At 45.4% G+C, this 12,467-nt stretch overlaps 1 protein-coding gene across 1 annotated transcript in view; it reads left to right on the top strand.

Moving 5' to 3' along the window:
- CXADR (CXADR Ig-like cell adhesion molecule) overlaps positions 1-11,681 on the top strand; it is a 105,690-nt gene extending 94,009 nt beyond the window's left edge. Inside the window, exon 9 of the mRNA XM_073303486.1 lies at positions 11,658-11,681. Coding sequence (XP_073159587.1) covers positions 11,658-11,666 — 9 coding nt within the window. The 3' untranslated portion in view covers positions 11,667-11,681. The remainder of the gene's footprint in view (positions 1-11,657) is intronic.
- The last annotated feature ends 786 nt before the right edge of the window (positions 11,682-12,467 follow it).

The raw sequence follows: 12,467 nt of genomic DNA, 5'->3' as shown, positions 1-12,467 counted from the left end.
TTGGAATTTGAATTCTAATTAAAATAGCTACTGGAGTCCTGTAAACTGCTAGGAAAGAAATGCTAACACTGACTTTTAGTGAAAATCTGATGGTCTGTGCTAGACTTCTTTTTTTAGCTTGAACAGGTTAGCATAAAAGGTGGAAAAATTGACTCTATTTCCCAAACATTTCTTCTTTCCTTAGAAGGAGGATTAAGAAATAGTCTTATTTTATAAGCTGGTATTTGCCTTTCAGTGTACTCATTTTTGTGCTGCATCAGAAAGCTGGGGAAACGTTTTAAAGTGAAATCATTATAGGGAGTGCTATTCTGCACAGGAATTTGTACCAAGCAAGAGTTACTAAAAGTAGAAGTTTGGCAAATTGCATCAACTCAGTTGTGGTCTCCTCATCTCAAAAAAGATAGACTGGCATTGGAAAAGGTTCAGAGAAGGGCAACTAAAATGATTAGGGGTTTGGAACAGGTCCCATATGAGGAGAGATTAAAGAGGCTAGGACTTTTCAGCTTGGAAAAGAGGAGACTAAGGGGGGATATGATAGAGGTATAGAAAATCATGAGTGGTGTGGAGAAAGTGAATAAGGAAAAGTGATTTACTTGTTCCCACAATATAAGAACTAGGGGCCACCAAATGAAATTAATGGGCAGCAGGTTTAAAACAAATAAAAGGAAGTTCTTCTTTACACAGCGCACAGTCAGCCTGTGGAACTCCTTGCCTGAGGAGGTTGTGAAGGCTAGGACTAGAACAGGGTTTAAAAGAGAACTTGGTAAATTCATGGAGGTTAAGTCCATTAATAGCTATTAGCCAGGATGGGTAAGGAATGGTGTCCCCAGCCTCTGTTTGTCAGAGGGTGGAGATGGATGCTAGGAGAGAGGTCACTTGATCATTACCTGTTAGGTTCACTTCCTCTGGGGCACCTGACATTGGCCACTGTTGGTAGATAGTATACTGAGCTGGATGGACCTTTGGTCTGACCCAGTATGGCCATTCTTATGTTCTTAACTCCTGGTCTGTTGAAATTCCAGTTTAGTCACCTTTATTGCCAATATAATACAATATTTAATGCTTTGTAACATGAATTTGCTTTGACTACATATCCTTTTAGGTGACAATCACATATTAGCTCCAGGAAAGACAGCAATACCAAGAATCATTAGAAATACCGGCTTGCATATGTTCTTATTGGGACAACCCCCCCACCCCCAGGCCCTTTAAGGCATCAAAAACATTAAACTGTGTGTTAGTCTTGTGTCTAAGGTCTCCCCCTCCCTTCTTCAAACATTTGGCCAAAAAAGGGAGGGAGGGGAGTGGCAACTATTTAAATATTTTCCAGTAGAGTACTTCATTTAATAAAGAGGGATTAGAAAGAGATCTTCCCCAAATTGCTATATTTTCAAGCATGCCTGCACATATATCTCACACTGTTAATATATAGGCGCACACATCTCCACTCACACAAATGTGCTGGTAAGAGCCATGTGTTAAATTACAGAACCTGTAACCAATGCAAATTTAGCAGATGGCTCCAAAACTTATCATGTACCTTTATAGCACCACCTGTCTCTGCTCACTAATCTGTGTCCATGGGGCCTTCTTCCTGCATTCCACCCCACCTTTTAAAAATAACAGCAACAACAAAACATGGCAAAGGAATGATTCCTCTCCTCTCCCCATTCCACCTCCTAAATACGCAGACCTGAGGCCAAGGATGGGTAACATCAATTCTTACAGCAGTGTGTCCTTGTGACTATGCAGGGCTTTGAACAAAAGCTGTCATAACTGATGCAGGGTCTTGTGGGCTCTCCATTGCAGATCTGGCTTGCTACACTCCACTAAGGATGTAGAGACATGGGAGAAGCTCTCTGCTCAGAGCCACCTTGATCAGGGGTAGGGAGAACTAAGATGAACAGTCTAAAGGTCACACCTATGAGTAGTCAAGCCTAGGGAGAAGTTTTTACTCTGCCGCAGTGCATGGAATGTGTTTTAAAGGAGACTCTAACCCTGACAAGGCCTCCTTCAGGTTTTGGACTTGACCAGAAACAATGATCATGTGGGAAGGGTCAGATCTAAGGACTCAAAGTGGTTCGTATTAGTGGTGCCCAGTGTGTAGCCCATGTCTGGGATCACTGTCTTTTCCTGTGTGTTATAATGACAATTTTAAGAAAAAGAGAAGTTTTCAGCAATACTTACCAGGAATATGTTTGAAGTTCTCTAGCCTTACTTATATTAGCTCAGCTACGAGCAACCTCGTATAGCAGTGATGCTGCTACTGTAGTAAGATTTCAAACTTTAAAGTCAGCCTGAATTGAAACAAGCACTAGTGCATGTAAAGTATATCTGTGATGGACTGAAGATCTGTAGGCCGTTGCATTCTAGCGGATGTCATCATGTGGTTGTCAAGGTAACCCAGTAGGGTGCAGTTGTGTTAGGGTTTCAGCTGATAGGCAGAAATCAGTTGGAAACCAGGGATGTGGTGGGATTGTGTTTGCGGATATAAAACTTGGAGCCTCTTGGGAGGATAAATGGAGTTCTAGCATTCCTCAGTCCTACAGGGTGTTCTGTCAAGTGTGAGACCAGAAAGTAGAGTCGGGAGAAAAAGAAAAACATGTTTTTAGGAGACAACCACATTTTGTTCAGTGTTAATGTTAATGTTAATTTTCCTCTTTAGATATATTGTCCTGGAGTTGAACAGGCCTAGTAGTTTATATAGTCTTTTTTTTTTTTTTTTTTCAAATTAGCCTCGTGACCTGTTGCACTTAACTGAAAGGCAGTAAGTAGTGAGCTTGGATGTGCCCTTGAAATCCTGCTCTGATTAAAGTTCCCCAGAAGAATCAGGGCCTTGAATAAAACAACTATAAACCTAAGAGCCTGGATGGGGGAACCATGAACTATTATTCCTTTTAAACCTTCTTTTATTCCAAAAATGGTACAAGAGCTTTAAGGCTGCACAGTTAAACACTCAAAAGTTAGCAAATGTAAAAGTTATGATCATACACTACACTCACTCTTCCCTCTTGTGTCAATGAACTGAGGACATTGCCTTTAATTATATGATTACATGCTACTGCAGGTGAAGTGTCGTCGTTTTTCTACAACCCGAGATGCATGAGTAACATCTTGTAATTTTTATTCTTGTATATTTACACAGTTTTCATTATAATAGTCCAGTCTATCCCTGCTGATAGATTTTTAAAGTAATTTCACATTAGGATACATAGTACTTTCAACTATGAACTAATATACCTTCTCTCACCAATCAGCAGCACTGCCTTCCCTTTTTAGTTAACAGTCTCACTGCAAATTCTGTGGGCTGAAGCCCCTTAGACAGCAGGGAGCTTACTATTGACCACTGGTGGTGAACAGGGAGAAGCGTGGCCCACATATGCTTGAGAGCTCCAGATGGACAGACTACATAGGTGAAGGGGCTCTCTGCTGACATCTGTTGGTGAGCAAGGGGAAATAATTGAATGGGCGAGGCTTCATTTGCATTTCTGTTATGTGACAATTTGGGGCATTTTGGTCAAAATTCTGTTAACTTTTTAAGTTTGGGGGAATAGAACATTATTATCCCTATTGTGTAATGAAAGGGCATGAGACCTGCATCAACTGTGCAGGGGGAGAGGGGTCACCTTGACCAAAACTACAATCTGGTATGGTTGGGTAGTAGTGAGTTTGTTCCTGCCTTGTGATAGGAGTGTATTCCTAGTGGTAAAGATTTGATCCTATATGCTACTGCTCTCTGCCTGAGTAGTGCACAGAGGTGTTTTCATGAACATGAGGTGGGTAATGGTGAAGAGGTAGCTTTTGCTGAATCTGCAGAGGGTAGTAGCTGAGCTCTGGTGTGGGTCTCATACCCAGCAATCAAAGCTGTAATCACTTCAGCTGGGCTAGGACCAGGCAGCACTTCTGTTTGGGGGTCTGCCTGAAGTCTGGAGTCTCCTAACACTGGAAAACAGTGAGTGGCATTGCAGCAGGGGAGGAAAGTGGCTATTTCAGAAACATATTGCCTTATTGGACACGTACAGTGTGAGAGGAGGACTACGTTTAAAACTGTTGTCTAGACACCATGGGAGACTGAAAGGTCTCATTGGTTCCCCCAAGCTTATTCTGTGCCCTTTTGTTCATACAATGGCCTCAGTGCTTGTATGGGGAAGTGTTCCTTTCAAGGGCATCTGGGTGATATATAGTTTCCCAGGCTTATGGACAGAGGCCTTGAGTCAGTGACATTACAGATCACACAGATGCACAAGGGAACAGGGTTAAATGTTGCACGTGGAACCCCAATGGCAGCATTTACTAACTTCTGAGTAACTAACTATGCAAATATTATCAGGTCTTTTAAATATGGAATTTCCTACATTTTTCCCCCTCCAGCTAAGGGTGCAAGTAAACAGCGAGTACCAGATTTATCAAACCCTTAGTATGTTTAGGAATAAACATTTTTTTTTAAAAAAGTTCTACACCTGGAAAATTAAACATCTCATTTGGAAATGTTTGTCACATTTCAGGGTGCAATCCAGATCAGTGAGGGGCTGTGCCACTGCTGCCCTGCACCTTTGGGTGCCTCACAATGCTTTGCTGTTGTAGCTCCCAAGCCCTGGGCTGTTCGTAAACAGCCTAACAGCACGCAGGTCCCACCCTGAGTGTCTGGGTATAGCTGCAGCCCTGATCCAATAGTTCTGACACAGCAGCCTGTCAGCAAACACCAGCCACTCTCTGGCTTTCTGCAGCCTTGGTTATTACTTGCACGGTGACCCAAGCACACTCCCAGGCCCAAACATTCCCCAAAACATGTGTTCTGCGCTGTTCATCCCCCTCCTGGGTAGTTCAGATATTAAAGGTCCATTGGCTCCTGTGAAGGGTCAATATTCAACAGTTTTCTACTTCAACTAGAGTAACCAAACAGCTTAGTTTAAATCCAACACTGGGTTAGTTTAGATTAAAAATAAAACAAGTTTATTGAACTACAAAGAGAGATTCTAAATGAGTATAAGTATATAAGGTATTCAAGTCAGAAATATCCACAAGAAAAATAAAGATACAACACTTCCTAGTAGCTAAAATTTAACATGTTAGACTTGGTTCAAGGTAACATTCTTACCACATATTTCCAGCAACATGGCCAGCCAAATTCTCGGGTCAGGCTCTCCCCTCACCAAAATCAAAGGGCTGGCCCACATATGCTTGAGAGCTCCAGATGGACAGACTACATAGGTGAAGGGGCTCTCTGCTGACATCTGTTGGTGAGCAAGGGGAAATAATTGTTTTTTTTAGCCGAAAAAGAGAGGTTGGGGGTATTTTTGCTCCTCATTTTTATAGTCCAGTCACCCTTTGAAATGCATTTTCTTGAGGGTTACCCCAGATAAAGTTCATCCCAGCAGTGAGGACAGAGACCTGGAGTCTGGTGGTGAAAGAGGTTCCATGTTGTTGTTTGCTAAGAAATCATTACTTAGCGCAACTGTGGTTCTTTGAGATGTGATCCAGACGTGTATTCCTCTTAGGCCTGTGTGCACCGGATCCGTTGGCATAGTTGAACCACCTCCAGGAGAGGCAGTAGCTATGTCGGTGGGAGCAGCTCTCCTGCTGACATAGCACTGTCTACACAGGGCATTAGGTCGGCATAACTACGTTGCTCAGGGTTGTGGATTTTTCACACACGAGTAGATGCAGCTGTGTATTACATTTAGGCATGTGTGTGCCCAGTGCACTGGAGCCAGAGAATTTTGCCTTGCAGGAACCATAGAGGGGCAGCACTCATGTCTCATGGTCATAGCCCCTCACCTGGCTATATGAGGAGGTGGCACTTCTGCTCCAACCACTCTGTTCTTTCACACCAAATGTCCAAAGATGAGACTCCGATTCAGAGGGATGGAGGGTGAATTGTGGAATACACGTCTGGATCCCAGTAAATAACAGTTTCTTCTTCTTCAAGCAGATGCAGCCATGTATTCCACTTAGGTAACTCACAAGCAGTACCCACCCCCAAAAGCTGGGGCTCAGAGTCTACCTAAGCAAGAATTGGAGGACTGCCCTTCTGAAGGCTGCATCCACCCTGGAAGATGTGGTAATGGCATAATGGGTCAAAAATGTATGTATGGAAGATCACGTAGCAGCCTGCAAATGTCCAATATGAAAACATCGCTGAATGCTATTGATGTTGCTTGTGCTCTCGTTAAGTGAGCTCACTCCCTCTGAGGGGGTGTAGTGGAGGCTATTTCATATGCAATCTTGATACAGGATGTTACCCACCATGGGAGTGTCTGCGAAGAGACCACTTGGCCCTTCGTACAATCTGAATATGACACACACGGGCGGGGCGAAGCACTAAATTGTTTAGTCCTGTCCAGATAGAAGGCTAGACATCACCTGATGTCTAATGTATGGAGACGCTGCTTCTCTGGAGATGAATGTGGCCCAGAAAAGAATACAAGTAAGTATATCACCGATTTCAGATAAAATGGAGAAACCACTTTAGACAAAAATTTTGGATATGGTTGTAAAGTCACCTTGTCTTTGGAGTATTGTGTATAAGGAAGCCCTGCGATTAGACCATGCAACACGCACACTCTCCTTGTGGACGTTATCGCCAGGAAAGCAGTTTTCTGACCCGAGCAAAAAGGGACAAGATGCTGGGGGCATCCGATCAGTGCTGCTAGGACCATGTTAAGGTCCCACAGAGGAACCTACTCTTGGACAGGAGGCTGTAAATGAAGAAGCCTTTTTAAGAATCTTACCACTATGGATTGGAGAAGACTGATCTTCCCTGAGGAGGATGAAATGCTAGTATCGCTGCCAGATGCACTTTCAATGAACTAAGTACCAGCAATTGAAGGTGCAGAAGGTACTCCATAATGTCCTGGATGGAAACCAGCATCAGTTGAATTCCGCAGGAGAAGTGACTGCATGGAAAACCATTTCCATTTTGCTGAATAGGCCAGCCTGGTAGGGGGCTTTCTGCTGTTAAGTAGAACCTGCTGAACAGCTGCCGAATACTGCTCTTCCTCCTCATTCAGCCATGCAGCAGCCATGCCACGAGATGCAGGGAACTGAGCTCAGGGTGCAAGGTGTGGCCATGATTCTGAGTGAGTAGGTTGGGATGGAGAGGAAGTGGTATGGGAGGCTGAACTGACAGTGCAAACGTCGAAGAACCAGCACTCTCTTGGCTGCGCTTGGGCAATGAGGATGAGCTTGGCCCAATCTGCCTTCAGCTTGAGAATGACCTGTGGGATGATTGAGATGGGGGGAAAGGTGTAGAAGAGAGCCGCTTGCCAGCTGAGATGGAAAGCGTCAGACAGGGAACTTGGACCGAGGCCCGGGAAGAGCAGAACAGGAGACATTTCCTGTTGTTCCTTGTAGCAAAGAGGTCTATCTTTGGAATTCCCCCAAGTTGTGGAGATAGTCCAGAACATGCTTGTCTTTAGAGACCATTTGTGACTCAGTGAAAAATTCCTGCTGAGATGGTTGGCAAGGTGATTCTGAACAGTGTTCACTCTAATTTTTTACCAAGTGTGGAATGAATTTTGTTATGTGCACCAATATGGAGGTGACGTGTGATACATCACCTTCATATTGGTGCACATAACAAAATTCATGTGGCGGGAGTGGGGCCGAGGGGTTCGGAGTGTAGGAGGGGGCACAACGGCAGGGCAGAGGGTTGTGGTGGGGGGGGATGAGGGCTCTGGGCTGGGGGTGCAGGCTCTAGGGGCGGGGGATGAGGAGTTTGGGGTGCGGTAGGGAGCTCAGAGTTGGGGTAGAGGGTTGGGGTGCAGGGGGCATGGGCTTTGGGGTGGGGCTGGGGATTTGAGGTGCTGGCTGCCCTGGGGCTGCGAGGGGGAGAGAGAACTCTCCACAGCCCTCTCTCGCCGCAGCAAATCAGGGCCATGTTGCCTCTCCCGCGGCCATGGCAGGTCCACGCTGGGGCCAGCGGGGTGGGGCGTCTCTCCCTGCTGCAGCCCTGAGCCCCTGTGCAGGGCTTAATAGGCAGCCGCGCAACTTAGAGGAAACATAGATTCTGAACCCTGAGCAAGTGGTCAGTGTTATATCCTTGGGAGCAACAGTTTGAGGAAGAAATCACTGGAGAGACAGAGCGCTGTAAACCTTTAAAGCAGCCATTTATTGCCCCACACTGAACTAACCAAAAAACAGCCAAAACTGCCTGGGCTATCCCCATATAATCTAACTCAGTTGCCATAGCAACACAAGATTCTATTACCACGACAACCAAATACACAACAATGGGCTATAAGAATGAAACTCTCCCCCATGCTAATCTGTCACAACCTGAGCGCCTCCTGGCAGAGCATCCTGGACTGTGCTCTTCCTTGCTTGTTCACGATACGTTGTCGTGGTATTGTCAGTAAATATGTGAACACCTAAACCCCTGATCTAGACCTGAATGGCTCCAAGCACCTGCACGCTGATACGCAGGGAGGACTCCTGCTCCAGCCACAGACCTTGGTCTTTCTCCCCAGCCCATCATTAAAGCATCACAGTACAGCGTGGACATGCCCAAAGAAGAAAATGCCCATTGATGTGTTCCTGTCCCACTTTGTTGCCAACGAATGGCCACTTGAAGGTTAGTGCCAGTCAGTTTTGATGACAGCTGGCTCGAGCTGTCAGCTTGTGCTCTGTCTTTGAGAAACACATTGTAGTTATAAATGGAAATTATGTTCAGAACTCTTAATATGCATTTCATACATAGATACATTACACAAGAATATTAATGATCAGTGTGGTGGTAGTTTTTGAAGGATACCTCACAAGGCATACATTGCACAAGCATTATTACAATAATGTGTAGAGTATGAATACAGCAGTGCTTTCATATGAATCTAATTGTTTTTGGTAATGGGGAAAACAGGATTACAAAACATGAGATTAAGACAGACCAGACCTGGATATAAGCATCCAAGCTATACGACCCACTAGATAGGCCAGAGGTGGGTAAACTACGGCCCGTGGGCCACATCTGGCCCGCGGGACCATCCTGCCTGGCCCTTGAGCTCCTGGCCGTGGAGGCTAGCCCCCGGCCCCTCCCCTGCTGCCCCCCATCCCTCACAGCCTCAGCTCGCTGGGCTGCCAGCACGCTAGCCCTCCGCTCCTGCCGGGCAGCATGGCGATGTGGCTGGCTCTGGTCGGGTGGCGGGGCTGTGAACTCCTGCTGCTCTGAGCAGCATGGTAAGTTGGGGGGGAGGGAGATTGGATAAGGGGCAGGGGATCCCAGGGGGCAGTCAGGGGACAGGGAGTTGGATAGGCATGGGAGTCCCGGGGGGGGCCTGTCGGGGGTGTGGATAGGGGTCAGGGGAGCAAGGGGACAGCTAGTTGGGGAGGTTGGATGTGGGGCGGTTAGGGGCGGGGGTCCCAGCAGGGGGTGGTCAGGGGACAAGGAGCAGGGGGGGGGGGGGTTGGATGGGTTGGGGAGTTCTGAGGGGGGCAGTCAGGGGGCAGGAAGTGGGGGGGGGCAGGGGCCAGACTGTTTGGGGAGGCACAGCCTTCCCTACCCAGCCCTCCATACAGTTTCATAACCCTGATGTGGCCCTCGGGCCAAAAAGTTTGCCCATCCCTGCAAAAGGCTCATAGCTTCTTTCTGGTCCTTGCTGGATTCAGCAGTGTGGTGATGAATTACGAGAAGGTAAAATCAATGAAACTGTCATCTGCTTACTGTGTGTGGAGCACCTACCACACTGGGCTCCATGACTGACATCTCTGGGTTGCTGCAGTACTAAACAAAGCAATGAGTTTAATCAGCCTGGAAGACCTGGTATCTTCTGGCCACACACTTAGTCCCTCTTTCAGCTCTCCCTTTGATTTTTAAACGTTAAGTATGTGTACGTTTGAATAATGATAGTCTCAGCTTTTTAAATGTTGAGTTTGTAAGACTTTACTAAGACAAATGCTTTATTGGTGCACCATGGAGTGAATAGACACATATACGTATACAGCCCTCAAGCAATGAACAGAAACCCGAGTTTTTAAAAATATAATTAAATAAAAATTACTTCTAGTCTTCATGAAACTGCTGTTTGGTTCTTACAGTGATCTAATTTTGATGACCTTCTGAGACACTTTACAAGCACAATTTTTATATGTTTAAGAATTTCCCTTTGGGGAGAAACAATATGATCTCATCTCAATTTTATGCGGTGGGAGCCTTGCAGGCAACTACAGGTGCAGTTGCATTGAACTATGACAAGTACCAGTCCAGAAGCATCACATACCTGACCAAAATATGAGTGTGTGTCCTTTGTGCTTCTACCCCACCTCCCAACAGCCAACATGGATCAGTGGGGGCAGCTTTGATTTTTGTAAAGTCTTTGGGGATGACCAGTAGAGTCTAAAGATAATTTTTTTTAGAGAGTGAGACATAATTGTCGGTTGAAGTTCACTTCTTTAACCTCTCATATTACTCTATTCCACTATAGGGTGTGTTTGTGTGAAACCTATTGCCATTCTTTGTTTGGCTCATGACATCAGTATTATCTCTGGGTGGGTTCATTAGAAACTCATACAGCATAGCTGCCCACCTAGAGGAAATAAACAGTATCACACTCTACTATAAAAGGAAAGGAGGACTTGTGGCACCTTAGAGACTAACCAATTTATTTGAGCAGAAGCTTTCGTGAGCTACAGCTCACTTCATCGGAAGAAAAGTACTCCTTTTCTTTTTGCTAATACACTCTAACACGGCTGCTACTCTGAAACACTCTACTATAAAGTTTGAGAAGTCCTGGTACTTCAGAAAGTGCAAGTACTTCCAGGCTGAATTCTGAGCAGGTGATGGATTTGAATATTTGCAGTGTAGTTGGATAGCAGTAAAGGGTGTGGGTTTTTTGTCCTCAGTTGTTAATTAGCTATATAGTATACTGCATTCCATTTAGTTTTACTACATTAACAAGCTCATCTAAAGCAACTCTACTGAAGACTATTTCAGCAGCTAGGCCCAAATGATCAAAGTATATTAAGGCACCTAACTCCCATTGAAATCAATGGGTGTTCAGTGCCTAAATACCTTTGAGGCTCTAGGACCTAGCAATTACGCTACCAGAAGTTCCTCTGAGTGGTATGATACTGCAGTTGGATTGATTTAATAAAGCTGTCCTGATTTAGGTATATAACAGGGATTGGCAATGTTTGGCACGCATCCCACCAGGGTAAGCCCCCTGATGGCCCAGGCCAGTTTGTTTACCTGCTGCATCTGCAGGTTTGGCCGTTCTGGGTCAATGGGGGGCTGCAGGAAGCGGCGTGGGCCAAGGGATGTGCTGGCCACCTCTTCCCACAGCCCCCATTGGCCTGCAGCAGCAAATCGTAGCCAGCAGGAGCCCCCCCCCCCCAGGGGGCTTATGCTGGTGGGCTGCGTGCCAAATGTTGCTGATCCCGAGCATATAACCACCTGCAGCAAGAATCTTTGCATCGCCATTTATCAGTGATATGAGCCTTTAACTTATACTAATGATGGGTTGCCAAGATTCATGGCCAAACAGCCTCATCAAGGAATTCATTAAAGGCTGTCAGGTGGGCTGTGTGTTTTGTGCGTGAGGGGGGATCTGTTTTGTATAATTCGGAATAAGAAATATGGAATTATTAATGTCCTCCTCTGTTGTATGTATTTTTAAGCATTATTACATAGTAAGTGTGTTTCACCTGGGGATTTTTACTTTCAGCTTCTATAGGAGGAAGTTGCCTACCCTTACCCCTGGACTCCAATCATCTTGTTTAAGGTAAAATACAGATTGAGATCTCCTTTCTACCAGGATTTTGTCAAGAGTGGATTCTTTAGCATAGCCTTAGTCTAAATTTGTTTTTTAGGGAGAGTTTGGTAGATATTTTCTATAGTACTGTGGTTGATGAGGCTGCAGGACCCTTAGTTTTGTGAAAGGTCTCCAGTTCACTGGTGAAATCCACAAAGATGGTATTGGTCAGGAGTGAGATGTTAAGTTTCCATGCCTCCGTAGGACCCCAGCAGGGAGAGGTTCAGCTTGTACATTCATCTGTTTTTTCAGATGACTGCCCCAGGCCACCAGACTATAGAGTAGTTTTCTTTCATGCTCTGAAGCTCTGCATATTTAGAGTGAAAATATTTCTGTAGCTTAACACCACTCATCTGAGAAGTGGGAGACAGATGGGAGAACTGGGTCTCCCACATTTCTGGACACTAACTCTTAGGCTAAAGGTTAGGGGGGAGGCCTCTTTCTTCCCACTCCCAGGCATTTTGGATAGAATTAAAGTTGTTTTGCCACTCTTCTTGCAGGAAAGGGTTCAGGGCTGTGAAACCCAAGCAGAGCAAGGCACTTAAGTCTTAGGACATACCCCTCTTAACACTGCCTGCTATTGGCTATTGTAGATCGCATTCTCAGGCACCTCTGTCTCCCCATGTGTTGTATAGGGAACCTGTGCACGCATTTGAGTTTGTGAATACAAATTAGGTGTTGCAACACTTTGCTCTTTAGGAATACGGGTATGCAAGGGCAAGG

The sequence above is a fragment of the Lepidochelys kempii genome, chromosome 1, assembly GCF_965140265.1.
Source record: "Lepidochelys kempii isolate rLepKem1 chromosome 1, rLepKem1.hap2, whole genome shotgun sequence".
Taxonomy (NCBI): Eukaryota; Metazoa; Chordata; order Testudines; family Cheloniidae; genus Lepidochelys; species Lepidochelys kempii.
This window is presented reverse-complemented; position numbering and strand designations above follow the sequence as displayed.